The sequence below is a fragment of the Echiichthys vipera genome (assembly GCF_963691815.1).
Source record: "Echiichthys vipera genome assembly, chromosome: 2".
In the NCBI taxonomy this organism is placed as follows: domain Eukaryota; kingdom Metazoa; phylum Chordata; class Actinopteri; order Perciformes; family Trachinidae; genus Echiichthys; species Echiichthys vipera.
Window position 1 is genome coordinate 30948686 of NC_139827.1, and position 27980 is coordinate 30976665.

General features: G+C 41.5%; 1 protein-coding gene across 2 annotated transcripts; it reads left to right on the forward strand.

Annotated features, from left to right (window-relative positions):
* Window positions 1-5: 5 nt before the first annotated feature.
* Window positions 6-27973, forward strand: LOC310961378 (uncharacterized protein). Of its 2 annotated transcripts, none has more exons than XM_083933413.1 (52): window positions 6-102; window positions 3157-3230; window positions 4714-5178; window positions 5318-5365; window positions 5447-5488; window positions 6332-6379; window positions 6521-6664; window positions 6856-6957; window positions 7792-7857; window positions 7957-8037; window positions 8369-8419; window positions 9920-10078; window positions 10244-10318; window positions 10416-10460; window positions 11329-11451; window positions 11546-11830; window positions 12327-12377; window positions 12454-12480; window positions 12582-12608; window positions 12707-12769; window positions 12867-12971; window positions 13062-13124; window positions 13328-13363; window positions 13802-13873; window positions 14994-15056; window positions 15796-15867; window positions 17631-17666; window positions 17769-17876; window positions 18009-18116; window positions 18240-18311; window positions 18453-18503; window positions 18636-18689; window positions 18991-19041; window positions 19678-19704; window positions 19799-19849; window positions 20230-20301; window positions 20434-20472; window positions 20723-20848; window positions 20960-21076; window positions 21182-21304; window positions 21414-21509; window positions 21655-21780; window positions 21888-21953; window positions 22082-22219; window positions 22330-22449; window positions 23704-23865; window positions 24009-24155; window positions 24947-25096; window positions 25181-25330; window positions 25434-25514; window positions 25826-25879; window positions 27673-27973. In XM_083933413.1, the coding sequence occupies exons 2-52, from the start codon at window positions 3167-3169 to the stop codon at window positions 27720-27722; spliced, it is 4752 nt and encodes a 1583-aa protein (XP_083789539.1). In that variant the 5' UTR covers window positions 6-102; window positions 3157-3166; the 3' UTR covers window positions 27723-27973. The 2 variants fall into 2 exon arrangements, with proteins under 2 accessions (XP_083789539.1, XP_083789540.1); XM_083933414.1 differs by having other exon boundaries at window positions 25826-25870.
* Window positions 27974-27980: the final 7 nt, after the last annotated feature.

The following is a 27980-nucleotide window of genomic DNA, read 5'->3' on the forward strand; positions in this document are numbered from 1 at the left end:
ACTTGATAGACTACAATGTGCTGAACAGGATAGACTGATTGTTTTTTGTCTGCTGTGGGACATCAGGGGGGAGAAATTATTTCTGGACAAATTATCTAAAAGGTACGCAAAACTCAATACAGTTCTTTATCAAGGGTGTAAACGTCAAATGTAATAGCTAGAGCTGTTGTGCATGTTAAGATTAAACTAGTGTTGCATGTCATTGCTACTAAAAACAGAAATCATATAGGCATAATTGCTGTAAGTAATAACAGTAGTATCAGTCTGTTAGAATGTATTGCTTGAGTTAATAGACATAAACTTTCTTTAAATGTATGTAAAGTGTTTATAGCTCGTTTTAAACTTGAAGCATGAAAAACAAAAATACAGGTATCCATCACAGAGTATATATACACATATATACACATATACACATAACAGCAAGCACAAAGAGGAAACAAGGAGGTTCACATTTATTTTTTAAATGCAAAAAAAGCACTTGAATTAAAAAAAATGCACTGGAGTGGGTTGTGGTAAAGTGTCAATAGATTGCAGTGTCAGCCGCATTAGTTATTTCCTGCATTTAGAGCAGCAAAACTACAAAGTGTGTGAGAGGCAGATGATTTGATGTTTGCTCTGTGAAATGTCAATTTTAAATGTGCGCTATACATGTTATTATATTCATCTGCCAAACATTTTCTCCTTTGTCATTGTTTTACACTTACCTTCATGTGGGAGGTTTGGGGGTGGTAATGTACACTGTATTGCTGGGGGTTTCACACTGCCCCTTTATACCGAGACTCCCCTGTCAGATTAAGCGCATCTTTCCCTAAAGACCAAGTACCTTGGGCAAAGTATTGGTTTCAACGGAAAAGCTGTGTCTGACAAGTCACCTTTCCATAATCTGTCAGGAAGCCTTAGCTTTGTGACAAATCGAGAACTTATCAGGCTTTTGCACTGGAATGGCAATACTTTGATCTATCAAATGCAAGCAATTGATTAGTTTACAAAAAGCTATGTCTATATATAAGTGGGGTAGCCTATAGAGGCTGCTTTTGTATAGGGCCCAGAATCTGGTGCTACACCACTCTGTATAAAGAATGGCTCACCGGATGTACAGCGCTGGTGATATGCCCGGCTCCTTCCACTATCTCTGCTATCTTTTTTGAAAGGGCACCATGTGCTTAGCTCCACCCAAGACGACTGTGATTGGTTTAAAGGAATACAAACAAACCAAAGTGTTTTCTTTCCACTATAACCAGACCATATTCCAGTGCTGACACTGCTGTTTGTGAGACACAGCAAGTGTTGTTCGGTAATAAATAATGGGAATATGATTTGAGAGCAAAACCATAGAGTTCAAAGTTAACTACTCTTCCTAATGCGTTTCAAAAATATGTCAGAAAATGTACGTTCTTCTGAACAGCAGCTACTGCATCCACAAGGAACCATTATGAGATATTCTTAAAGGCTGAAATGTTCTTTATACAGTGTAACATTAGTATGAGTGTAACCTGACACCGCCAGATGGATTGATTGGCATGATTAGCATTTGGAGATCTTTTGTGAAGGTGCGAAAATACTGGTTGCTGATTGGATAAACCATCTGTCTTTCACCAACAGACGCGCCAAATCAACCAATAAGATCAACAAAGCATATGACGTACTAACAGCGTCGAGGCAAAGCTCAGAAAGTAAACAACATTCCTGTAAAGGATATTTGCCGTTTGTGTAACATGAATTTACGGATAAAAGGCACAATTTCAGGAGGCTGGTCCATATTCCAACAGAAAGATCCGAGAGAAAAAAGCGTTAGAGAATTAGGGCTACCACTGTCTGAAAATGTGTTTGGATCAGGTTGGATTTGCATGCGTTTCATCACACTTAAACCGGCCTCAAAACCAACGCTGATTGGACGTTCAGTTGGCAAACTGCTCCAAATTTTCTCCGTCGCACATTACCAGACCGATCTGCGAGTAAAATACAATGGAGATTACGAGCTTGCAGTATGGTCTCATGAGGCTAGTATGAGTGGAAAAGTACCTAAAATGTAAACGCATTAGCTAACATTAGCCACCAGCTAGTGGTCTTACCAGACCAGGTAAAGCTGCAGCAATAAAACCTCTGGGTGTTTTGAACTTACAAACGGTGTCAGCTATCACTTATGAATAAATCTTTTTTTTCTAAGAGGAAGAAGGTGTAAGTTCTTCTTTCAAAAGTTACGTTTTATCACTTGAATCTACATGTGTGCACATGTTATTGAAAATATCAAACACTCAAAGAATTCAGCTAAAGACGGAATCCTCTGTACCGTTGTCCTATTTTTCCTCACCATTGTTCTCTGTTTCAGCAGAAAGAAATGCGGGCTGTATAAAGCCACCATGTGTACAATTTAAAAACTTAAGTAACTCTGGTGCCCCTCAGTGGCCGTTTGATAAACCAGACTGTAGTGGAACAGAGTTAAACGCTGCTGCCCCCCACCACCCAAACACTAGCGCTATGCTGGGATACTGGATGAGCAACACAAAGACCAGGGTTCTCAAATTCTTTCTACAAAGATTCAATTCTATAATCACGTGCTTTATATTTGAAAACCATTACCTGCCTTTATTTGTGATCTCTGATTTAAAAAGAAGTAAATCCGTAGCAGTGTTTCATTTGTTTTCTTTTTGTTTTTGCGGTATCTGTTCAGTGTATGCCACTGCTCTGACAGACAGAGTACCTTCAGTGATCAGTAATAGTTTCAGTCCTCCTGTGTGACTGCAGGGCAAATATTTTATGCCATTTTCTCCGGCTATGACTGAAACCTCATACCTGTTTCAGCTGAGGCTTTGTAGTGATCTGCCTTTATGATGTGGGTGCTTTTTTGTTCAAAGGAAAGCCACATTCATCATGGGAGCATAGAGCTACGCCCTTAAACAGGTGAACCCTTTAAATCAATGGCATGATGGATTCTAAAGAGCCCTTTCCATAGCGACATGGTTACGAAGGAAAGAAATATGACCAGGGAAATACTGCCTTAGGGTACAGTAACCTTCCAGTTGACTGTAATGAAATTCTACTTTTTCACCGAGCTTTAAGCTTTCATATTTCAGTGTGGCACTCTTTTCCTCAGGTACAGAAAAACAATGTCTTTACTTTTTGTTTTTGTTGCTGTTTTTCTTTTCTTTCCCACAGCTAGTATTGGATGGACAAACTAATTACAGTCACGACTGTCAGCTCTGGTGGAGACGTTGGAGGAAGTAGCAGAGGTAAGATCTGAGAGATGTTTGCATAGATATATATTGTTTTATAATGTTGCTCTGTGTCTGCAAGATGTGTTATTAAGCTATTTCTTGCTTACGAGTAAGCATCATGAACTTTATAAGCTGTCAATAGTGTTTGTCAGTGTTATGTTAGTCTGGCTTACTGGATGTATAATGCTTGGATAAAGTCTGGATGTCAGGCACCTTCCGCTTAATCTTTTATCTATTTTACAATAGATATCGCCGCATCTGGAGCTTAGCGCTGCCCAGGACGATTGTGATTGGTTGAAAGAAATGCAGTGTAATTCCGATGCAAAATCATCCCATGGTCTTTTTCGGCACTTATATACATCAAATAAGCCATCGAGACAGGTTTTTTCATGTATGAACTATTAAAGGAGAAATCGAGGAGAGTCGCTAACTCGATGGCTTATTTGATGCATGTAAGTACCGAAAAAGACCATGAAATGATTTTGCACCGGAATTGCACTTTAAGTCGTACCGCCATTCTCCAGCACTGACGCAGTGTTGTGGAGATGAGTGGCACCGGTAGGCATCACACTCTACTATGGTGGTTTTAAACACAGGGAACATGTGGTTGACATTTTAAATTCTAACAAACAACTTGGTCAGGGTAAAGAAAAAATGCCGGTGGGATTAAAATAAGTACATTTGTGATGTGTGATTGTAACTACAGTATTGTATGAGTCATCTGCAGACTCATCCCCTGGGTGAAAAATCCACCCAAACCTGCATCCTTACACAGTGTTCACAGTTGATGGTGCACTTGTGTGTGGTGTGTTACATTGCATTAATTAATGTAGCTTTAATATGTTGGGCTATAGGCAAAGAATTACAGTGATTCTGCCACAAGAGGAAGCTAGAGGCTCATCAAGCTCAGACAAGTAACATCATCACCTTGGGCAACACCAGCAGTAGCAACTATGCCAAATGTGCGTGTCAATCTCATAGAAGTGGAAGGGTTTTATGGTGTACAGGTGGCTAAGCAGGCATGTTCAGGCACACTAAGCAAGCAGAGGCTTACCTTGGGAATGTTCTTTTATAAGATGCCAACCCGCGGCGAATAAATAATGTTAAAAAACATAAATGCAGGGGGCGGCCTGTGGCACAGTGGTTGGAGCAGTCGCCCCATGTAAAGAGGCTGAAGGTCCTCGGGGCAGCGGGCACAGGCTCAACTCCGACCTGCAGCCCTTTGCTGCATGTCTCCCCGTCTCTCTCTCACCCCATTTCCTCTGTCTAAATAGAAAGCTTGAAAAACTGTCAAAAGAATAATCGTTTAAAAAAAACAAAAGAAAATGTCAGACCCCGCAGACATGTCGTCTGAAAGTTTGATCAGGGCTTGGATGAATTCTACCTTTTTAGAGATTAGACGAAAACACAAGAATGACATTTTAAGGAAATATGTAATAAATAATCAATGTAAACCAATTGAATGAAATAGTAAATTATCTCCTTTCTTTTCCTCTAGGTGATCTTCCTCTGAGCGCGGGAGGGTCAGGTGAGGGAGCTGCATTAGGAGGCTCTGGCGGCACAAGCAGCTCAGTTCTGATCACATCCAGCAGCCCCCACGCTGCCAGCTCCGGTGGATCCAGAGCCAGCAAGGGCACCGGCATCATTACTCTAGGAGCCTCCTCCGCTGTGTCCTCAGGTGGAGGGAGCTCAGCAGCTTCAGGGGGCTCAGGGGCAGCCTTTCGGGCCGCTGGGAGGGGGTCCTCTAGCATGTCCTCTGGTTTTGTGAGTGGTGGCAGAGAAGATAATAGGGAAGGGGGTCTAGGTCCTGTGACAGTTTCAACAGTGACGAAGAGCAGTCACGGCTCAGGAGGATCCGGGGAGGGGAAGAGAGGATCGTCCTCAGCGGTCACTTATTCACCTGTTAGAAAAGAGAGGAAGAGCACGACCACCATGGCTGCCGCTCTCCCAGATGTCTTTGATGGTTAGTCACAGGTCAAAGGTCTATTCATTTAGCTGTTTTATTGACATGTGTGGTCTCTTTCAAAGTGTGTTTGTACACTGGACCAGACCACAGCACCACTTTAGGCTGAAGGCTAACAAGATCTTTGTTTCGTCTACAGAAAGTTCAAGCACAAACTCCTCCCCAGAGTACAGCAGGAAGGAGTACGGTAAGATTTGTGCGAATCTCAGGGAACTCTGGAATGTAAAAATGTTTTCAAACAGTTAATGATTTCTCTATTTTCTTTTAGGAATTTCAAGTTCTGCTACGAGAGGGAGAGCTCAGAGCAGAGGTACACTGGCTGCTCTGACACAGTACACTTCAAGGGATAGTTACAATAATATTATTTATTCATATAGCACCTTTCAAAACACAGTTACAATGTGCTTTAGAAAACACAAAGAATAAAATGAAGTAAAAGTCTCAAATGCATGAAGCTACGATCAATATAATGGAAAGAAAATCAATAAAACAAACAAGCCAACTCAGATAAAATCAAGAAATCCTAAAAGCGTGTTTTTAGATGTGACTTAAAAGATGATACTGACTCAGACTGATTTACTGGGGAAGGTTCTTCCAGAGTCTCAGGGCCCTGATTGTGAAAGTCCTGTCCCCTTTAGTCTGGACTCTGGAAGACAGAAGACCTCTGCTCAAGGATCTCAAATGACACAAAGGTGCATAAAGGATTAAACGTTCTAAAATATAACCTGCAGCCAGGTCATGAAGAGCCTTAAAAGTAATCGCCATCTTATATCAATCTTAAAATCAAGCCTAAAACAAACAGGAAGCCAATGTAAAGAGGCTAAAACAGGTGTAATGTCAATGTCCTTCTTCAAAGTTTTGTAATTGAGCCAAGAGAAAAGACTGTTGCAATAATCAAGGCGTGAGGAGATAAAAGTCTGTTTACCAGTTTCTGCATCAGTTAAGGTTAAAATAGATTATAAAAACATGATTTGTTTCTCAAAACATAAATGACTACGCTGTTTTTTGCAACAGGCTTGCTATATTTCAATACATAAACAATATAACATACAATGTCATTATATATCAATACATATTTCACTTTTATTTTGCAGATTATTATCATGTGTTACAGCAAGAATTCTTTTCAATAAACCATCTGTCTGTTGTTTAGAGAGTGAGATCAGAGCCAGGCTTCAGAGTGCTTCTCCTACAGCGAGTTGTGAGTATGAGTCGTCATGGCCACGCATATTCACACATCTGATCCCGGAGAATGCATTTACAGAAGCAGCAGCGTAATCCTGACACATTAGTCCCTTTAAGTTTGAATTAAATGGTGACTGGGGACCGCTCTGCTGTGCAGGGACGGAGCTGGATGATGTGAAGCGCCTGCTGAGAGGAAACCACTCCACCAGCACCAGCCCCACTCGCTCCCCTGACAACACGCTGCCTGTCCCCAGGAAGCTCAGCCTGGAACCCAGGACCATGTCTGAGAGCTCCAGCACAGGTTCGACCAATCCGCTGTCGTGTCTGTTATCTTTAAGGATAATGTTGAAGTTAATACGTCCGGTTTATAAATGTTTTCGCCTCAGAATATGGAATTGTAAGTGGAGATGAGTGTGTGTGTTCAAATGTCTCGTTTACAGTCTTCATTCATCTTCACCTGTCTGTCTATCATTTTTCTGTCTTCCCTACTAGATCACTATGGCAGCGTTTGGGCAGGAGGTGTCAGCAGTAGCTATGGTTACAATACCAACCCCAACAACAACCTGTCCTCTACCTCCATCTTATACCCATCAGGTCAGTCATATACAAAAAAACAAACAAAAAAAGCACATTTTGGTCTTGTAAATGAGCTCTTGTCAGTACTACTCACAGACAGCAGTTTCAATAGGGACTGTTTCTACTGTAGAACATAGTTTTGTTTTTTATTTCTTTTTTTTCTTTTTTCAAATAAATGCATTGTGACATTCCAGGGCAATATAAGTGAATATGCAGGTAATAAGAAATTAAATAATATCCAAGATTACAAAAAGAGACTCATAATAAAGAGAGACAGAGTAATAAAGTATTTTGTACCAATAGGCTCTCAGTCTCAGTTTTATTTTATGTGGTTCACAGTCTAGTTCTCATCAGTTTCAGTGGACAGCTATGAAAAAAGAGACATAACATAACTATATACATACAGAGAGTTAAGTTTGGCTTCGCACAGTTACATACATGCCACAGTGAGGTATTTAGACACTTGAGACTACTGTAAAGAAAAAATAAATTCAATAAATGAATAAAAACAGTAGTACATATGAAATTTGATTCACCTCAATTGTATTTGGTTTCATTTCATTTGTCAAAATGTCAGCACATAAAACTCATTAGACTGTTATTTTGTGATTTGGGTGAACTAACCCTTTAAAGCCTAACCGAGCGTTATGTTTCTGCTCCATCTTGGTAAATGTAGGCAGACACAGTATGTAACATGACCTAAAAAAACACGATTAAAATATCCCAGTGACAGCAGACTTTAATAAGAAATACTGTATATTCTAGGCTACTATGACCTTTAGCGGATGCTCAACACTCTGTGTAGCAAAGGATGTTTGTAGTAAGACATTCTGCTCTGTTCTGTCTGTGCAGGAGTTCAGAACAACCTGACATTCAGCTCTCCCTCCATGAGCACTGGACTACCTGCAAGCAGCACTGGTGATTCTCTTCCCGTCGTGTCACAGCCCATTGTGGGATTTCACATCCTGCGCTTGGCACTGACATTAGATAACTAATTTGTTTTTCTCTCTGTCTCAGTTCCTGTGTATGGTGTTCAGAATAACCTGGCCAGTACCAGCCCTGCCGTCCTCTCTCCAACTGCAACCAACGCACAAATAGGTAAAGTAGCACTGATGTAGAGCCAATATTAAGAACAAATATATATATATATATATATATCTTACTGCAGCAACACAAATGGGAAAAAGTAAAAGTATTATGTATTACCTATGTTCAAATAACCTTTTGATAGTTCTCAATATTTAACTCAGAACTTAGAATTTCATGTTGGAGTCACAAAAACTGGTGAATGGACGATCAAACAGATGTCACAAGAGATGCCATGGCATCTGTAATGTAAAAGAAACTGTGTTCTATATAAGTGTTAGTACTACAACATTTTGAGGACTCATCAATTACTGTCTACATGTGCATGTGTGTCTCCTCACAGTTTATGGTGTGCAGAAAAATGTGTCTGGCTCTGGAATCAGCACAACCACAGGTGAGGCGTTAGCAATAGAAATACAAGCCCTTCAATACAATATGAATATTATAGTATAGTCAATAAGATGATGTGGTGTCGATGCATATGAGAGGGACTGGGATTGTCTTTTTAAAAGGTCCTATATGTCACGGGAGATGACGGGGAATACACGGAGGATTGGACCCAAATGCAGACACAGACCTCAAGAGTCAGTTTAACATATTTCATCAACTTACTTTAACAAAAAGGTGCACAGAGAACAAAGGGAAAACACGGAGAGAACTGAGACAAACTGGTCTGGGGGGATGAGCACAGGAGGAAGGTACGCTGGGAGACATCTGGACTATGAGGCTCAGGACCGGCTTAATATACAGAATGGCAGGTGATCAGTGCCAACCAGAACCACCTGCCGGGAAAACGAGCTCACATACAGGAAAACACAGACAGAGGGAGACAAAAACAGAGCCTAAAAAGGAGAGGCGGGCTGTCCTGATTTAATCACGGCACTATATCCTGCTCATTTTCAGGCTCATACTTGTATTTTATGTTTCTAGTATGTTTACATGTTTAAATGTTAAAAAAAAATCACATTATTTTTCTCATACTTCCCTTGTTTTTTGTCTGTACCGCTTAGTTCACCTTTTTTCCGCATGATGACTGTATAGCATATTCTAAAGCACTGTGAGATGGGCTAGATGCTAATGTACTGTACTACATACAGTACAAACAAACATTACTACAGCAGTCAAAATGTCTGTGTCAAACTCTTTTAAAAAAACAACACAAAAATTGGTCGTGAAACAGGGCTGAGATTCCCTCCCAGCTGTTCAGTGTTGGCTAACATTAGCACTGTGTTACTAGCATGTAGCATGTAGCATGCTGTGACTTTTCTGTTTAGTCTCCAGTGTTCAGGAGCGGTGGACAAATACTTACATTTAAATATTTACAAATGGTGTTTTGGATTTACCTACTTGACATGTAAAAAATTCTGTTTATGAAAAATCGTATCTTTAGGGCCCTGCTAGCAGTTTCACAGCTTCAGCAGCGCCCCCAGACAGAATAAGGACAGAGATACGTGCCCACTCTCTTCAGCTTACATTAACTGTGTTGGGCTTGGGTCCATTCGATGCTGTCTAGAGTGTGGATCAGCCCCATATTTTCTATTCTGCACCATCATTGCAGCCGGGGAATGACTGTAACAGCACTGTAGCAGCACTTTCTATCTACCTATATAGATAGAAAGTATATATATATATATATATATATATATATATATATATATATATATATATATATATATATATATATATATATATATATATATATATATATAAATATATATATATGCAGTATTGTTGAGACATCGCAACCGTACAGAAGATCTGACGGCTGACGGTTTAAAGACACAGTTTCTGAATACGGGCGCATTAATACTTTCACAATATTTATATAGCACCTCAACCTGCTTTATAATCATGAATTACATGTAATTACATTACACTTGTTTGTTTCTCATAGTGAGACCCAGCAGTCCCATTCACGATGAGACCTCAGGCAAAGACTTTAAGTTTGTGCTGATAGAAAAGGAGACTGCTCCTGTCAAGAAGGAGTCAGAGCGGCTGATCATGACCAAAGACACGGGGAAGCAGTTCATGTCTGCTCCTGCTACTGCTTTTGGTAATACTAACTATTACTCAGTACTAATGAATATACATTCTTACGCTGATATACTTTATCGTTGCTGCCATTTGAAAATCATCGAATATATAAACTTGTTCAGCATGTTTTTTTTCTGTAGGCTCATCAGTGATAACAAAATGCTGGAATGGTTTTCTCTTGCAGCTACTTACTCTGGGGACTCACTACAGAAACAGAAGCTATCATCCAGCATGGCGGAGAATGGAACAGATGCTAAATGTAACACTTTTTACTGGGTTTTGGATTCATCACATACAATGGTTTCTCGTCGGGCATGTAATTATTTGCTGTTTCTATTTTATTTATTTTTTTAAAGCTGCAACACTTAAAGCTGCCACAAAAGACAAAGCCACCTACGCAGGTACTGTATAGTCCCATTTTTAACGTTCTCCTTTTCCTAGGCTGTAATCTTTTGTGTACTTGAGTTTACATTCAGCTCCTGCCAAATCCCCAACAAAACTTTTTTAACAGTTTAACTATTAGATTTTAGTTTGGCCCATTTTCACTTTTTGCATGTTAATGTACAAATAGTAATGTTTGGTTTAAAAATGAACCTGCTGCTAACAGCTTTTGTGATTTGAAATTCCTACAATGTCTTAAACTTACTACCTCAAGTCTGGTCGTAACTGCACCCATTCAAGAAATAGTCAGGCACATAACCCCACTGTAAAATAACAGTTCCCCTCCTGTTTCCAGTCTCATGCTAAACAAAGCTAAGCAAGGCGAATCGCCTCCTGGCTTTAGTTTTACAATCAGCATACAGATATGAGAGTTGTTTCGATGTTTTCACCTAACTCTCTCTCCTGGCATCATCAGACATGTTTGCAAATACCAATTAGCCTGGAACCTCTCAGTTAATTTTTGATTTCCAAGGTCAACAGTGCAGACAAAATGCCTCTGGAGGAAATTAAATAGACCTAAAACCAATCAGAACAATGCACAACAACGAAACAATGAGACAACGAAACAATGAAACAACGAAACAGCGTAGCGCTGAGCGATGTGCAAGTTGAGGAAGCACTTGGTCCATTGTGAAGCAGTGGTCACAAACTTTTTTTAAATTACAGCTAAACAGTACACTAAAAGATCTTTCTTAAAACATCTGAGGTGAGAGATAGGGGACAGAATCTTGATCCATATTTGATCAGCGCCGTCACTACCCAGTCATGGGGAGACATTACAAACGAGACAGAAAATGTAAACCTGTCTTTCCATGTTTGGTTTCTCAGAGATCGGTAAAGATGAATCACCCTTTAGCTTCTGCTCGTGCTGCAGCTGGTGGAAGTGGCTGCTCGGTCTCCTGCTCAGCCTGCTCCTCCTCCTCGGCCTCCTCTTTGGGCTCATTGCATTGGGTAAGACGTGCATTCTCTAGCAGCATGCCATTTACCTTTATAAAGGTCGCTCAAGGTCATCTGCACACGTCCATCACTTTCTCTCGCCTCACAGGTGAAAAAGTGAAACGCCTCAAGAACCGCGTTGACGCTCTGGAAGCTATCACTGGAACCACGTCGGCCAGGGCTAGCCGTTTGTCGGCCTCCTCTGGCATCAACATCATCGACCCGCTGGATCCGTCATACATTGACAGGAGTTCTTCTGGGTCCACCCTGACCCGCTCTGACAATGGGATCAACCTGGGGGCTGCTGGACCTGGGGGAGGACAAGACATCGCCGCCCTGCAGAGGATTGTTCAGCAGATAGTCAGGTCTGAACTCCGCTCAGATGCTGTAAGAGGTACGGAAATAAGACACAGTGATGCGTTCTCTTCAGGCTCCCAGCAAGAGGGTTCCTGGTTAGCATCCACTGGGGATCAGCTGGGGCCCTTCTGTGGCCCTTCTGTGTGGAGTTTGCATGTTCTCCTCGTGTCTGCGTGGGTTTTCTCCGGGTTCTCCGGGTTCCTCCCACAGTCCAAAGACGTGCACGTATTAGGTTAATTGATGACTCTAAATTGCCCGTAGGTCTGAGTGTGAGTGTGAATGGTTGTCTGTCCCTGTTTGTCTCTATGTGCCCTGCAATAGACTGCTGTCCTGTCCGGGGTGTACCCCGCCTCACACCCAATGTCAGCTGCTTCAGTCTACTGACCCCGTTTTGAACAAGCGATTGCAGATGATGATGATGATGGATGGACGTAGTTATCTTGAACATCAGCTCATAAAACAGCCCATCCGTCAGTTAAACAACCTCTTGGACATTTGAATCAGATTGATCCTAACTTTTTTCCTGCTTTTAGACATGCTTGCATACTCACTAAAGGGGGAGAGAGGAGCTCCAGGACCTAAAGGCGAGTTTGCACAAGTCATCAAATGGAAATTGATATTTTGTTGATATCCATCATAAAGCAGGCTGTTTCCTTACAGGTGATCAGGGGCTGCTGGGACAAAAAGGTAAGGTATTTTCATGCATATGTATTCAAAATTCTGTGGCTATCAGTTAGAATCAACCTCGACAAACTGTAACCAACGGCTATAAAAAAAATTTTTTGCAGGTGATGGCGGCTTTCCTGGCCTGCCAGGTGAGACTGAGAGCAAATGTGTTGTAGTTCTTTCTCTCCCACAGAGGTGGCAAACTCACTGCTGGTTCCTTCTCCACTCATACATATTATTTCTTTAGGTCCTCAGGGGCCGATTGGTCACCCAGGATTGGATGGAACAAGGGGGCCAAAGGGACATGCAGGTAGTGTTATGTCTAGATCATCTTCTTTGTTCTTTGAGCATCAACAGACACTAGGAAAAAGAAAACATGGGCTAGGTCTCTCCTCCTTTGTAACCAGGTGAACCAGGCTCTGAGGGAACACTGGGCCAGAGGGGCCGGGACGGACCGATGGGTCCCCGCGGAGAGGCTGGACCACCAGGGTTTGGAGAGAAAGGAGAGAGAGGTAGAAAATTTTTATGTCACACATATTGAATAATGGAAAGTTATTAATTGATTAGGTTCAATCTTTGATAATGAAACCTGGTTCTGACAGGATCTCAAGGCGAGGCAGGACGTCCCGGTCCTGCTGGTGCTGCTGGACCTATGGGGCCGAAAGGTAAGGTAAAGGGTCACGGTGGAGTTATAGGCCAGACTGGATCAAATTCAATGAATTGTAATAAGTCCTATATTCTTATATTTTTGGCTATTTACAAATCACTTTAACTATAAATCACAAATAAAATCGACACGGTAAAAGCAATGCAATATGTTACACATGCTCAAATCCAATGTCCCCTATGATTTCTTTGTTTCATTTAGGTGCAATGGGAGATCAGGGAACCTCAGGACGCCCCGGTAAAGACCCTGATTCTGATTTTGTCTGTTACTTACTGTTTTTTGGCAATCATGTGGGTCAAGAGTCTTTTTAAGTCGTCAAAATAAAGACATCTATGAACGGATGATGATGTGAAACAAAGGCCAAAATATACGGGAATGGTTACTGGTCTTTAGTGAATAAATGAATTGCAAGCCCAATTAATTGCAATAGTATCTCCCTCCCCCCAACGTCACATCGATGTCTTTTTTTGGTAAGAGGAAATGAGGCGGAGTCAAACTCTGGCAAGATAGTGACTCCCGTAGGCCAGTACAATTGGATCAAGTTGAGAGAATGAACCTTGACGGAGAGGCTACGTCCATTTTTTATACAGTCTATGATTAATTGCAGTATTAATCAATGATATATGTAAAGATATCTCAGAGTGCCATTGACCCTTTTGATTGTTTTTGATGCAGGTGATCGAGGAACACCAGGGCTGTCAGGAACCAAAGGAAACCAGGGAGAGAGGGGATCACGTGGACCAACAGGTGTGTTCCAGAAAAGTTTTATTATCAGAAATACAACATATTATCAAGCATATTATTATAAATTATTATTATTTAAAATAATAAATAGCCAATTAATTCTCTTGCAAATAAAGAGTTAAAGGTTGAATATGGAGAATTAACACTGCCATCTAGTGTCTCAAGATCGTAGTCACAACAACAAAAAATATTTCCAGCAGTCGGGTTGCCAGGTTGGTCAGACCCGGCCCAGTAGCCTACAGGAGACTGGAGTCTCCCCTCCCCATCCCCTCCGGCAAATCGCACCATAAAAACAAGTATTGCAGAGGAGTTTGACTGTTACCGTTGTGCTGTAACAGTGGTTACAGCTAAGTAAACATGAAAGTTAGCTTACCGATCAAGATGAAAAGTAGCCATTTCAGCGTGCGTTTTGATGCCGTTTCTCTCCTTTCTCTCAGTCCATGGAGGGAATGCTTGGCCTATATTGACTCTAGTTTTTGCCCGTCTCCGGTCACTCAGCTGCTGGGACAAATAACGCCCCCTTCACTGAGGCTCCGAAGCAGCTGCAGGATTGGCAAACTCCATTTCACCCAGTGCCAGCCTACAGTAGCTGCACCCAACAACAGACAACCCTGGCAACCCGCAATACCCAATGCTCTTGGCTGCTACAATGTTAACAGAACGAGACAAAAAGTCATTGTCGAACCCGTCAAAGTTTTTAAAATATTAATTCAGACTAAATATATATATTTTTTATGGAAAAGCAATACTTTAAATGAAACTAAATTAATAAGCAGCTTTCTGCTCAGTTCGATAAGCTCAGGGATTCTGCTGTTATAGTATGATTTGGTCTGGTATGACAGTATGGTTTGGTTAATGTTAACTTTTATTATTGCTGTGTAACTGACTACTGAGTCAGTTCACTATGACTCTTTTCTACCAGTCACCATTAAGTAAGACCTCAAAAGGTTTAGCCTAACATTCTGTATTTATGTATTTCATTCTGTAATAACAATAATCATAACAATATTTCTGCAAGTTTTCATTTAATCATTTGAACAAATATAAGCCGCAAACCCTTAAAGAAGTAGTTAGGTTGGAAAAATGGTTTTGATTTGTTTGCTTCTTGTTTTCATGGTTAAAGGTGAACCAGGACAGCCTGGACTACAAGGCCCTGCTGGACCAAAGGGATCTAAAGGAAATACAGGTAAGGAGAGAGCTTCTGTCATGAACGATACAGGGAATAACACAGAGGAACGGGACCCAAATGCAGACAAGGACACAGAGAACGGTTTAGACAAATATTTAATAAGCAAAAACAAAGGGATCCAATTACAGGGGAACAAGTACACCACGAAGGATGACGAGACAGTCGAGGGGAACAGGAACGGGTAACAGACAAACAGTCTGGGATGCGGACAAGGGATATCAGGAAACTACAAAGGAAAAGAACAAGGAAACAATAATTAATAAACAAACCAACAAGGAGTGAAAAATACAATCATAAGAGAAACGGGAGCCAACCGACGAGAAGTTACCACGCAAATGAGGAAAACGGTCTGGCGCCGAATGTGTCCCACATCCGGCTCTTTATGCTGCAACCACTGATTGGGAATCAGCCACAGCTGGGCTGAACCACGCCTACCAGACAAACAGAGGGGAAAGACACATGCAGGGAAAAACAGACAGAGGGAGACAAACCAACACAAAAGGAAGAGGGAAGAGGCCTGACAGGACAGGGGTCCTTACAGCTTCATAGTAAAATACATTAATAAGAAGTCAAGATAAGAGAGGGACATAATGGGGATCTCATCAGGGGAGTTTATTCTGTAGGTGCCATCCATTTAGACATCCTGTCGTGGCTGCCAGACAAGAAGTCCAGATTATTTAGGGTTGTTGTTGAGGTAAAGCTTGCTCTGTGTAATCTTGACTGTCACTGTGAGCAGGTGACACAGGTTCCATGGGACTTCCTGGTGTGAGAGGCCTACCTGGACTTCCTGGAGATGTTGGGCCCCCAGGTACACACACTGACAGACATGGCAATATGCATAGCTGTGATGTAATCAGTTGCGTTTCTCAAACAGTGTGTGAGGACTCTCAGGTAGCTTATTGTTTATTGATACTGTACTGTACTGTACTGAATCTAAAAATGACCTTTTATTCAAAGGAATGTATGAAAACAAGTAGACATTGTTTTTATTGGTGTTTTTATTGGTGCTAACTGTTTGTATGAGGGACTGAGGAAGACAAAATGTAATTTTGACCAGATGATGGCTCTAGAAGAAAAGGTGGGGAGTTGCTAAAGTTATAACAAATCATCCTCTCGGGACCATGAACTCACACTGAACAAAATGTCATGAAAATGAATTTTAATATTTTTAGTATCGGCCTGGACCAAAGTGGTAGAACCAACCTTTTCTCATCATAACTCTTTGGCGTCAATTGTCAACACACTGGGTAACCCTATGCATAAAACTGTGACGCTCGACTTGCTGTTTTAAACATGGGGAACTGTGGTTAAGGTTGGTTAGGGTTAGGAAAAGATTGTGGGTGGGGTTAAAATAATTGTGTTTGTAACCTAACTACAAATATGCACCGGACACAAACCGCTTCCTCCTGGGTGAAGTCCTATGTTTGTCTGACCCATCCACCACCCTGACCTCCTAATTACGCAGACTTGGTCACACTTAATCCTGGAGCACTTGCTCAGAGTGTCTAATTATACGGCAGATGGGTTTAGAGTTGAAAGCCCAGTGCGTTTTAAACAGACACTCAAGGGTGCCATGTGCGTTTGTATCAAAAGCAGAGGGCCGTGAAAAAACAATGGTATTTGACGTTCTGGGAATGAAAGGAGGCTGGTGGATATACTAATTTACCGACCGACTGACACCATCAATAGATTCACTAATGGCATTCTGAATAAAAAGCATGAATACAAACTTTACTCTCAATGTATTTGTGAGAACTACATTAGAAAAAAAATCTTAAATCTGTCTGTGTAAATGGCGATTTGCTTTTGTTGCCAAAGTTCCCCAAAACTAAGGACTTGAAGATTGACTATGGAGAATGAGCAGAACTCCGCCATCCAGTGTCTCAAGATCATAGTCGCAGCAACAAAAAATAATTCCACCAGTCAGGTTGCCAGGTTCGTTGCCGATTGTGTTAAGCAATCAGCCTGCTCCATGTTATGAATCATACAGGGTAACGACTAATTTTTACTAATCAATTAATTTTACAACAGTATTTAATGTTAGTCTTTAACTGGAAGTCTTTCTTTGTGTGGTGTGTAATCCATTAGCTAGATTTCCCTCTGGCAAATCACACCAAAAAAACAAGTATTGCAGAGGAGTTTGACTGACAGTTACCGTTGTTACCATAAGCCGTTACAGCTAAGTAAATATGAAAGTTAGCTCACCGATCAATGATAAATGTAGCCATTTCACCCAGTTCCAGCCTACAGTAGCTGCGCTAAACAACGGACAACCCTAACAACCCGCAATGCCGGCCGCTATTGGCTGCTACAATGGAAACAGAACGTGACAGAAAGTCATTGTCAAACCTGTCAAAACATTTTTTAATTTTAATTCAGAATAAATATTTTTTTTATGGAAAAGCAATACTTTTTCTGTACCCCTCAAAACGCCCCATGGGTGTATTATTATTATTAATTTAAATATAGCTTTTAATAATGATTCTACATATTCAACCTTTAATTAAACTATCGATATACTGTATGTCGATAATGAAACGTTCATTATGTAATCGAACATACGTCTTTCAGGTGAACCAGGATCACCTGGGAAAATCATTGCTCCAGGTACAAACAGACACAAAGCAATACTTGTACTGATTAGTTATACACTTTTGGAAAACATAAAGTCTTGTAACTGCTGTTTATCTCTTTATATTTTGTTTCTAGTTGGCTCCAATACTGTGGCCATCCCCGGACCACCGGGGCCTGCTGGGCCTCCAGGTCCTCCTGGAACCCACGGTTTGTCTGGTCCTGCTGGTGTGCCAGGACAACCTGGTAAATCCAAAACCTTGACCCATATTAAACATCTGGGATAGGTCAAAAACTGACCGATGGATGTGAGGATTGTTGATAGATATTGAACAGTATTTTTTTTCTCTTTGATGGTACATTGATATAATCATTTAGGACCCAAGGGAGAACAAGGAGAGAAAGGAGAAAAGGGAGAGCAAGGAAAATCTGGCGAGTCCCGTAGTATTACAAGTTCAGAAACGATCAGTGCCACCCGAACCGACAGTGAGTACCTCTCTTTTTCTTTAGGTCCTTACTTTGACGCATTTTTTTAGTAGTATCAGGAATAACAGTGGTATGGACAGTAATACACACAGCTACAACCTCTATGTTTTCATTTCTAAACAGGACTTTCTTCAGTCGCTCGACTACCTGGCCCACCAGGACCCCCAGGGCCTCCCGGAGCACCTGGTCCTAAAGGTCTTCTTGTATTGTTAAAAGCTATTCATCAGATATTGAATGCTGTATATGTGAAGTTATTTAGTAATTTTAAACAATTAGGATAGCTTCTTAGATTGACCTTCAGATTATTCATGCAATGCTGCTGTTACTCTTGTTAAGGTGAGAGTACAGAGGGTCCTCAAGGACGCAGAGGTCCTGCAGGAGAGCCAGGTAACAAGTATCTTGCATTACACAAATATATACCTAGATCATCAGCATAAAGGATGATTTAACCAATGTCAGAATACAAAGTTTTTCTATTTCATTCTAAATTGATATGTTACTATGTTGCTGTCCTCAAAGGTGTTGGTTTACCTGGACCTCGAGGAGAACCTGGCAGCTTTGTGCCTACCTCAGGTTAGTGAAAGAATTGTATTGTAGGTCTCATGTTGTGTTCACACTGCCCACATTTGATGTGAATTGCACGGTGCGATTATGGACAAAGTCAATGCAAAGACGTGTATAGATGCTAAATTTGCATAATTTGCTTATCTGTGCCAGTTGAAATATTTCAACCTATGGAGCGCTAAAACTTGTGTAAATAATGTAAAGAGAATTTACGCAGCTGGTGTGAACAAATTATGACAACTGGACACGCGTCATGTACGGTGTCTACTGTCTTTGCTTGTTTGATGTGTTCTTGCCTGGTTTGTCTCAGAAACCTTTTTTGCTGGACCACCAGGACCCCCAGGCCCACAGGGTTCACCAGGTAGGTTTGCCAAATCAGATGCTTCTAAAAACAGTTAATAGGACTGCATATATGAAGTAACCTTACTGTTCAGACGGTTTGTTACACAGAACCATCTGAGAAGCAGTCATTAGAAACTGATTGGAAAAGTGCAGGCACTTTCAAATATATCTGGAAGGTGATTGGATGAACCATCTGTCTATTACACTATGTTCAAAGTCAATCAGGAGAAAAAAGAAAAAGTATTTTCCATCGAGAAAAAATCCTCCAGTGTTGGTCTCTGCTCAATGAAGATAAACAGTTCTGATAAAACTGATGCTAAGCTAACCTCTTTGGAAGCCGCCATTGTTGTTTTGAACGAGCAGTCGCCTCTCATGTTGTCGTGACTCCCTGATCCCCCTTACCCCCACAAGTGCCAGTAGCTCCTCACAGGATGCTTATTGGCAGGCTCACCTTCAATCTGAATAAAAACGTATTATTTGGAGCCCAGTTCTCGTGTGATCACATGGTATAGCGATAATTCTGCTGCTGTGCAAGGTAATGTAAATTGGATTCATGCATAAGAAAATGAATGAAACAGGTCAAGAAAATTAGGATACATCTTTTAAATTGTTAAGAACCTCTTGTTCACAAAAATGTATTGTTTATTATCCCTAGGTGGCAGAGGACCACCGGGGTACCAAGGTGAGAACATTGCAAACTGTTGCAAACACTATAGTGGTTAGGAACTAGAGATGTTTAAAACAAATATATTATAATGTAATGATGATTGTTTCAGGTGAACCAGGTCAACCAGGTCTTCCAGGGAGTCGAGGGGAGCAAGGTCTTGGTACGTCAACAACTTTTAGATAAGATGGATTTTGATGGATTAGATGGGATCTTGCTTCATGCAGGAATCACCATTTATGGGTACTATCATGTCAAAAATGTATTTTGATTTTAAAGGAAATACACAGCAGGTGTTTTCCCAAACCTTTGGGGACATTGTTTGGTAACTGAGCTTCTAAATTTTCTGTGCCTTTTCTAACATATCTGCGTTAAAAAGAAAATAGATCAAACTGCTAAGTAGTTGAAAATTTATAGTACAAGGTCCACTTACTGGAAATTTCCCAGAGATATCAGCCATCTCATTTGGAGGTATTTAAAGAGTCAGCAATGAACATTGAAGCTATTTTACAAGATGTTTAATAAGTGTAATTTTCATTTCAGGTTTCCCAGGTCAGCCTGGACCCAGGGGACCTCAGGGTCCACAAGGACCAGAGGGACCACAAGGACCTAAAGGTGAACTTGAATGGTTATACCTGAATACCTTCTGTCTATCCTGCTCCCCTTTCCCCATATTTTATTTTATCAAAAAGTCAGCACTGGAGTTTGTCTCTCATATTATTTACGTGTTCCTTGCATTTGATGCAGGAGTCCCTGTTGCGCCAGGAATCTCTGGGGTCTCCGTTGGTAAGACCATCCTTAAAATTATATTGAGCATCTATTAATAGAATATCTTACTAATAATCTTCATCAATGCCATGCTTTAGTGTGTCTGCAGGGTTGCGAGAACCCAGCTGCAACCAGTTAACAAGGACATCAATCAGTCACTACTAATAATAATTGTAGTTATTTTAGATTTGAAAATATTGTTTTAAGTTGCAATTTCAGTCTTTTTTCTTCAGGCCATTTTATTAAATACTTTGTGTTGTCATACCAGGTGGCTCATACAGTTCAGGCACCCCAGGCCAGCCTGGACCACCTGGACCACCTGGTCCACCTGGCAGAGATGGAAGTGGATCTGGATCAACTGATGTGGGCCAGTACATTGCTCAGTACCTTCAGAGTAAGCGATGGATGTATTTGCCTTAGTTTATTTTACACTACAATCCCAATGACTTTTTTCAGTCTTTTTTCTAGATGGTATTTTATCCGAGAATTAATGTTGTCGTACCAGGAGGTTCATTCAGTCCTGGCGCCCCAGGCCCACCTGGACCACCTGGTCCACCTGGAAGAGATGGAAATGGATCTGGATCGACTGATGTTGGCCAGTACATTGCAGAGTACATCCAGAGTAAGCTATGGATGTATTTACTTTTGTTTATGTTACACTATGATAAAATGAAACAAGGAGTGAAGTCAAGTGATCTGTATGACTTAACACTGTCTTTCCACATAGGTGGTAGAATCAGACAGTACCTTACTGGACCTCCTGGACCACCTGGTGCTCCAGGGGCCCCTGGGCCCGCAGGAGACGAGCTAGTGGAGGATGTGGCCAACAGAGTTATCGCCTTCATCCAGAGTATGACCAATTACACAATGTTACATGTATTATTACACAGGATGTCTGTATGTGAAGACCTACAGTTTTTATAATGGTAGTTGAAATCTCGTAACTTTTACCTCCTCAGGTCGGGGTAGAGGATATGATGGGATTTCAGGCCCACCTGGTCCTCCAGGTCCACCTGGGTCCGTCACTGTTAATGACATCCTCAACCTATTACAACGTAAGTCTCATGAGGGGGGTTAAATCCTCAAGTTTACTGCAGATGGCAGAAATGGCACACAAGAAATTTGTTGATTTGATACCCAGGTCTTAAAAGCATACCTCATGAGACAATATGCCATAGTGTGTCAATTACTTGTGCCCAGGGGAGGAAGTCAGGAGATATATTGCCGGTACCTCTGGTCTACCAGGACCTGTTGGAACTCCAGGCATCGGAAGCTACACATTCAACACCCAGGAGGTGGCTGAACGGGTCCTCACCCTCATAAATGGTGAGTTTTGTGGATGGATCTATAGGTTATAGATTAAAAAGGTGTTCTGTTGAGAGAATAGGACTTAATCCCCGTTCTCTCTGACTGTGGGTCCTGTCTGTCACCAGAGAGGGGCATGGTAGGTGTCCCTGGACCCCCTGGACCTCCTGGGCCTCCTGGAAACCTGTTATCAAGTAAGAAACATTTAGCCACCAAGTAAAATCAGGTTTTAAACTAATCATGTTTGTGGAGGAGTGTCTAAAGTCATTAGATCTAGTAGCATTCTTAAGCTAACAGATGTTCATTTTCATTATCCATCTAGCTGGATATCAAGCACTTGTAGGACCTCCTGGTTCCCCCGGTATCCCTGGTCCACAAGGTCCACCTGGACCAGCAGGTCCACCTGGGCCTGCAGGACTTAGGAACTACATCAGTTCAGATGCTCAGGGCTACTTGCAAAGTGAGTCTGACTAAAAACATTAGCTTAATCAGTTCCTGAGGAATTCATTTGAGAAAATATATTTTTATATACTTTGTATCTGCCTCAACATCTGTTCCATTGTTCCAAAGATGTTGCCTTCAGAGGCCAAGGAGCCGAGGGCTCCCCTGGCCGAGCTAACGGACAAGTTTCCTATGCTGAGCATGCCAACACAGAGACACTCAAAGCAGAACAACAACATTACATCAAGAGTGAGTTTAAAGGAATTCTTCATCTATTTAAAAAAGTGTGACTGGGCAGGCTCTCTGTTAACAACCATATAAAAAATGTATCCTTAAAGTATAATCCCGGTGTAAAATCATCCCATGGTCTTTTTCAGCAATTATATACATCAAATAAGCCATTGAGACAGTTTTATAATCTATTAACGGAGATATCCCGGAGAGTTGCTAAGAGCTGCTAACAGCCGGACGTGGCTAACACTGATTAGCTTGGGTCAATAAGGTGAAGGCATTAAAACAGCTGTTTTAACCACTAATCCTGCTCAAAATAACACCAAACCTCTGCAGTAGCATTAGAAGAATCCCTAAACATAATACGAAGAACCAACAATGTAGTTAGCGAACCCAGAGTTTATTAAAAGAGTGTTTTAAAGACTTACCAACTGGCCCCTGTACCAGCTCCTCTCATTGTAAAGTCCATTGAAGTCGATTACCAAAACACTCTTTTAATAAACTTCAGTTTTGCTTACTACGTTGTAACTACATCGTAACAACGTGTTTTAATGCCTTCACCATACTCCCCCGAGCTAATCAGTGTTAGCCACATCCGGCTGTTAGCAACTGTTGGCGACTCTCTGGGATTTCTCCGTTAATAGTTTATACAAAAAAAAACCTGTTTCAATAACTCATTTGATGTATGTAATTGCCAAAAAATTACAAGGGAAGATTTTACGCTGGAATTACACTTTAATGTAACAGGTATAGGTTAGGACCCAGTAGCAGCACACAATCAGGCAGGATCAGTTGGCAATGAACTTTATTTAGGGCGAAAAGAGAGTGGAAGCCAGGCAGGGAATCGAGGAGCCATTGCGGGGAATGCACTAAACAGCACAGGAAGACGACAGGATGGGATTGTCAGGGCAGGCAGGGGGGAATCCGTAGGCAGCCCTGTCATCACTGGAGATTCGGTGAGGCGAGTCTATATACTGGGTTAATTGGTGATCAGAGGCAGCTGAGTGCAACAGGTGAGGAGCTGGGCTGATGAGGGGGGAGTGGGAGGCAGGCAGGTGAGGAAGAGGGGCCGATGGAAAAGTGCTGGGAGGTGAGGTGTAGAGATAAAGAGAGGACAGACTGTGAGACTGAAGGGTTGAATTAAGGGACAATCTTAACATAGACCCCCACCAAAATGTCACTTCATAAATGGGTCTGCATTATAGTCACATGACTTAATGTTAACTACGTCATTGTTTCATCTGCAGTCATATTATGCTGTGTTGTCTCCAGGTGACGGCGCAGGAGGAGCTTTGTTCGGACATCCTGGTGTGCCAGGCCCTCCTGGACCCCCAGGACACAAGGGAGAGCAAGGTGTATCCGGCACCAGAGACTGGAACCTGGATTCTGGAGACTACTCCAATATGGCTGGCAGAGTAATTGATTACATCAAATGTAGGTGATTTACAGTAACTTTGTTATGAATCTTATCATAAATGATAAGGTTTCTCTCTCTGAACCTTGCTATCATCATTATTATAAAATGTTACTACTCACCTACGTGCACTCCACTGAACTTAACTGTCCTCCACATGCAGCACACGGTCTGCTCCGTGATGTTTCAAGAGACTCTGAACGTTTTGTTCAAGGACCTCCAGGACCACCTGGACTTCCAGGAATGCCTGGACACAGCCAATGGGTTAGTTCCCGTGAAAATGTCGTGGATGTCGTGGAATACATCAGATGTAAGTCAATATGGGATTTATGTGTTTTGATAATTGAAGGGTTGCTGTTTAGCCGATGAGCATTGTTGTTTACATGTCAGTTCAAGCTCAGGGTCTGTTACAGGTCTGGTGGCATACATCTGATGAAGGATATTAAAATGCATCACAGTCGTTTGTGTTTAATTTTAAACCCTTGTTGCCGTTGTTTAGAGCAAACTAGCCTACATGACAAGACCAAATGTACAACCATAAAGAAAGGCAAATCATCATAACTTCTGCTGGTTGTCTTCGAAAGATTATTAAGAAAAGGTGGACCATTCACAACTGTTTGTCTTAATGGGGCGGGTTGCCAATGACTGGCAGAGGAGCGTCATGCCAAACAAAAATGACACTCTCCGTCCAGTGCAATGCACCAAACTCACAAAACCCAGATCAAACTGTCAAACTAGGCAGCTCTGATCAAATATGAATCAAGAGTCTGTTACTGCACTGCCTTTTTCTCACCTCAGTTGTTTTCAGGAACACATTTTAGTGTACTTTAGTGACCAAGCTGCCATATTTTTCCTGCTTAAAAACAGACCGGGCACCAACTCAACTTGCATGTGTTGCTCAGTGCTATGTCTTTTTAATGTTCTGATTGATTGTAGTCTGACGATGCCAGGCTACTCAAAACACACTCTAATGCCTATCACCAAAGGTATTTGCTCATGATACCAAATAACAATTGGACTGTAACTTATTTTTGGTGGTTGAATGAAATCAGTGGCACAAAAAGCTTTCACTTGCATCACAGAGTTTTCTGTCATTTGCAGCCCGCGGAGTGCTGCAGGACATCGTGAGGGAGTACAACAGTCGTGTCTTCCAGGGACCTCCAGGACCGCCCGGCCCCGCAGGTCCTCCTGGATACAGCCGGGGGTTTGGTTCCCATGGAAACGCCACAGATCTGTTAGAATACATCAAATGTGAGCAATTATACTATCACGATGTTACAAATCTAAAAACACGAGTGGTGTACATTATTCCTGACCTTGTCTCTTATTTTCCAGCTCATGGTCTGCTACGTGACTTTGAACGGAACCACAATGAACGGGCCGTCCAAGGACTGCCCGGACCCCCTGGCCCTCCAGGGCCCCCTGGATACAGCCGATTGTTTGGTTCCAACACAAATGTCACTGATTTAGTGGAATACATCAAAAGTAAAGAAAAAATACCTACAAAATGTTACAAATTGAAAGAAAGATGAAGCCACTAAAAGATGTGAGAATTCAGATTTCTGATAGCTGAATGTGTCCTCCACAGCGCATGGAGCCATTGTAGGACCCCCTGGGAGACCAGGATGGAAAGGGGATATGGGATTCCCGGGACCAAAAGGAGAGAGAGGTAGATCTAAAACATCCTGAGAGAAAAAAGTTTGGAATGAGAAATCCAGTGGATTGTGCCTTTAACATTTGTTTTCATAGTGGTTACAATGCAACACGATATTTGAGAGGGCTGTTTGCTTTCAGTTTAATCCACTAAAGACAGTTTGAAACAGCTGAAAAATTAAAGGTTCCATGTAAGAAATCCACTCTTCTGAATCATTTTCACGTCTCTCATGGTTTTCCCACAGTTGTTTTATAATTACATGCGAGAGCTAATGGTTCTTAGTGACCCAGATTTTAAAGTAATCTACTTTGTCTATGTGGATACAGGTGAAAAAGGCCTTCCTGGGCTAGAAGGACGCAGGGGACAAAAAGGTGACAGAGGTCTGTTATCAGCGTGATTTGATGTTTGATGATTTGATTTGACGCAGACTGTTCAATTCTTCAAATAAGGCTTAATGTATGAAAATGTGTTACATTTTGGGGCGGTCAGTGGCACAGCAGTTAGAGCTGTGGTCGCCCCATGTAAAAAGGCTGAAGGTCATCGAGGCTCCAACCTCGACTCCCACCTGCGGCCCTTTGCTGCACCCCCCCCCCCCCCATTTCCTGTCTGTCCTATCTATAAAAAAGGCTTGGAAAACTGCCAAAAATAAAAATCCTTAAAATTAAAAGAAAAGAAAATATGTTAAATTTTCATACATTCATACAACATTCATAGATGAATGTTGAATGCCATCAGAGCTGGATCACTAGTAGAGAAAATATTAGGCTATTTGGAAGATACCAATTCGATGTGTCTCACTCAGACAGTATAAAATACAGACGTGGTCTCCATGACATCACCCATAGGTTTCTGTGAAGCTCAGTGTAGGAGTAGGTCTACAGATGGCACGAGACGTTGGCTACGTGCAATATACCGTATGTGCAGTGGTACATCTGACGTCTATGGTTTTAGGTTGCTGTTTTTAATGTAATAGTGTGATCATTGTTCAATAGTAACTATGAAGGCATTATATGTGCAGCACTGGGTCCAAGACAAATTTCCCTTTTGGGACAATAAAGTGTATCATATATCGTATCGTATGAACGGGAAATTATTATTTCTGCTGTTAAATTGAGCATTCAAAGTTGTACGTAAGATTTTCAGCTATTTAATTGTTAATATCAATCAAAGAGTGAGTTAAAACAATGGTGATTGATCATATGACCCGCTGAAGAAAACACTTCTAGTATTCCAATATACGTGTCTGTGGCGACATTCCCTCCAGATGTAAAGAAGCCGCCATGTTAATGACGCTGCTGACAGCGGTTGGTCTGTCGGCCCAGATCTTCACGGTTATGCTGTGTTCGCTTGTAATCGGAAAGTCCAACTTCTATGTCAGGCTTTTAGTAAGGACAGAAGTCAAATAGGAACATGTGTATTGATTGATGATAGGGGAAGGACCGGAAGTAGAGAGGTGAATGTGAGCAAAAAAAAATTAAATTGTCAACACACATAGTGACCATGAACTCATTGAGTACAACTTCAAACATGGTAGTCGATAGGGATTGACTCACTTTTGGAGCGAGCCTCAAGTGGCCATTTAAGGAACTGCAGTTTTTGGTCCTTTTTTTCAGCCCTCAGAGGTTGCTGCTTGGTCTTGGCCTTTTGATAACTCCAGGTGAATGCTGGAATACATGTTGACACAGAAAAAGGACTGCCCCCATCACTTACATTGAAAGAATGTTAGCTAGGGGTCCCTAAATGGCCAGTGTGAATGATTACAGCAAGCAAAAGCGGTATCACTGTTCATATGGGCACCTGGTTACACTCTCAAGACAGAGTTGAGAAAATGTGAACCTATCCTTGGATCCTCTATGCAGGGGTCTGTAGCCAGTGCCATGCCAGCTAATCACAGCTACAGCTGTATGATCAGCACTGAGCAAATCAAAAATAACAGCATAACACGTTATTGGAGATAACTTCACTGAAGATGAATAAACCAATGGACTGTGTTTGATGATCAAAGCTAGCAGAATATACAATAACAGCTCATTTTAGCCTGCAGTGTTTCATTTGAAATTTCATAATAATTTGAAACGATTTTGATGGTTTGATTTAATATGCTAGAACAAGTAGGAACCCACAAAGCAGGTTACACTGAGCAACACTTTAATCAAGCCCTGTTGTTTTTCAGGGGAATTCACTTCACTGACAAAGAGGAGGAGGAGGGACGTTGGTGTTTAAGAGTCAACGCACTGAATATATAGGACTTTCAGTGGACCCATTTATGTGGAGTCTGGTGTGTGTAAAGTTGGCGAATGTACTGAAACACGCAATTTGTGTTTTTATAAATGATTTGTGATTGTATTACTTTATTCCTGACTACTGTGCTGAACAGACTGTGTGAAATCAGGGATGTTGGTATAGCTTTGACAGCTTGTTTAATACACTGTATTGTGGGGTTGAATAAAGAGTTGTCGTTTCTTATCTTTTCATACCGGT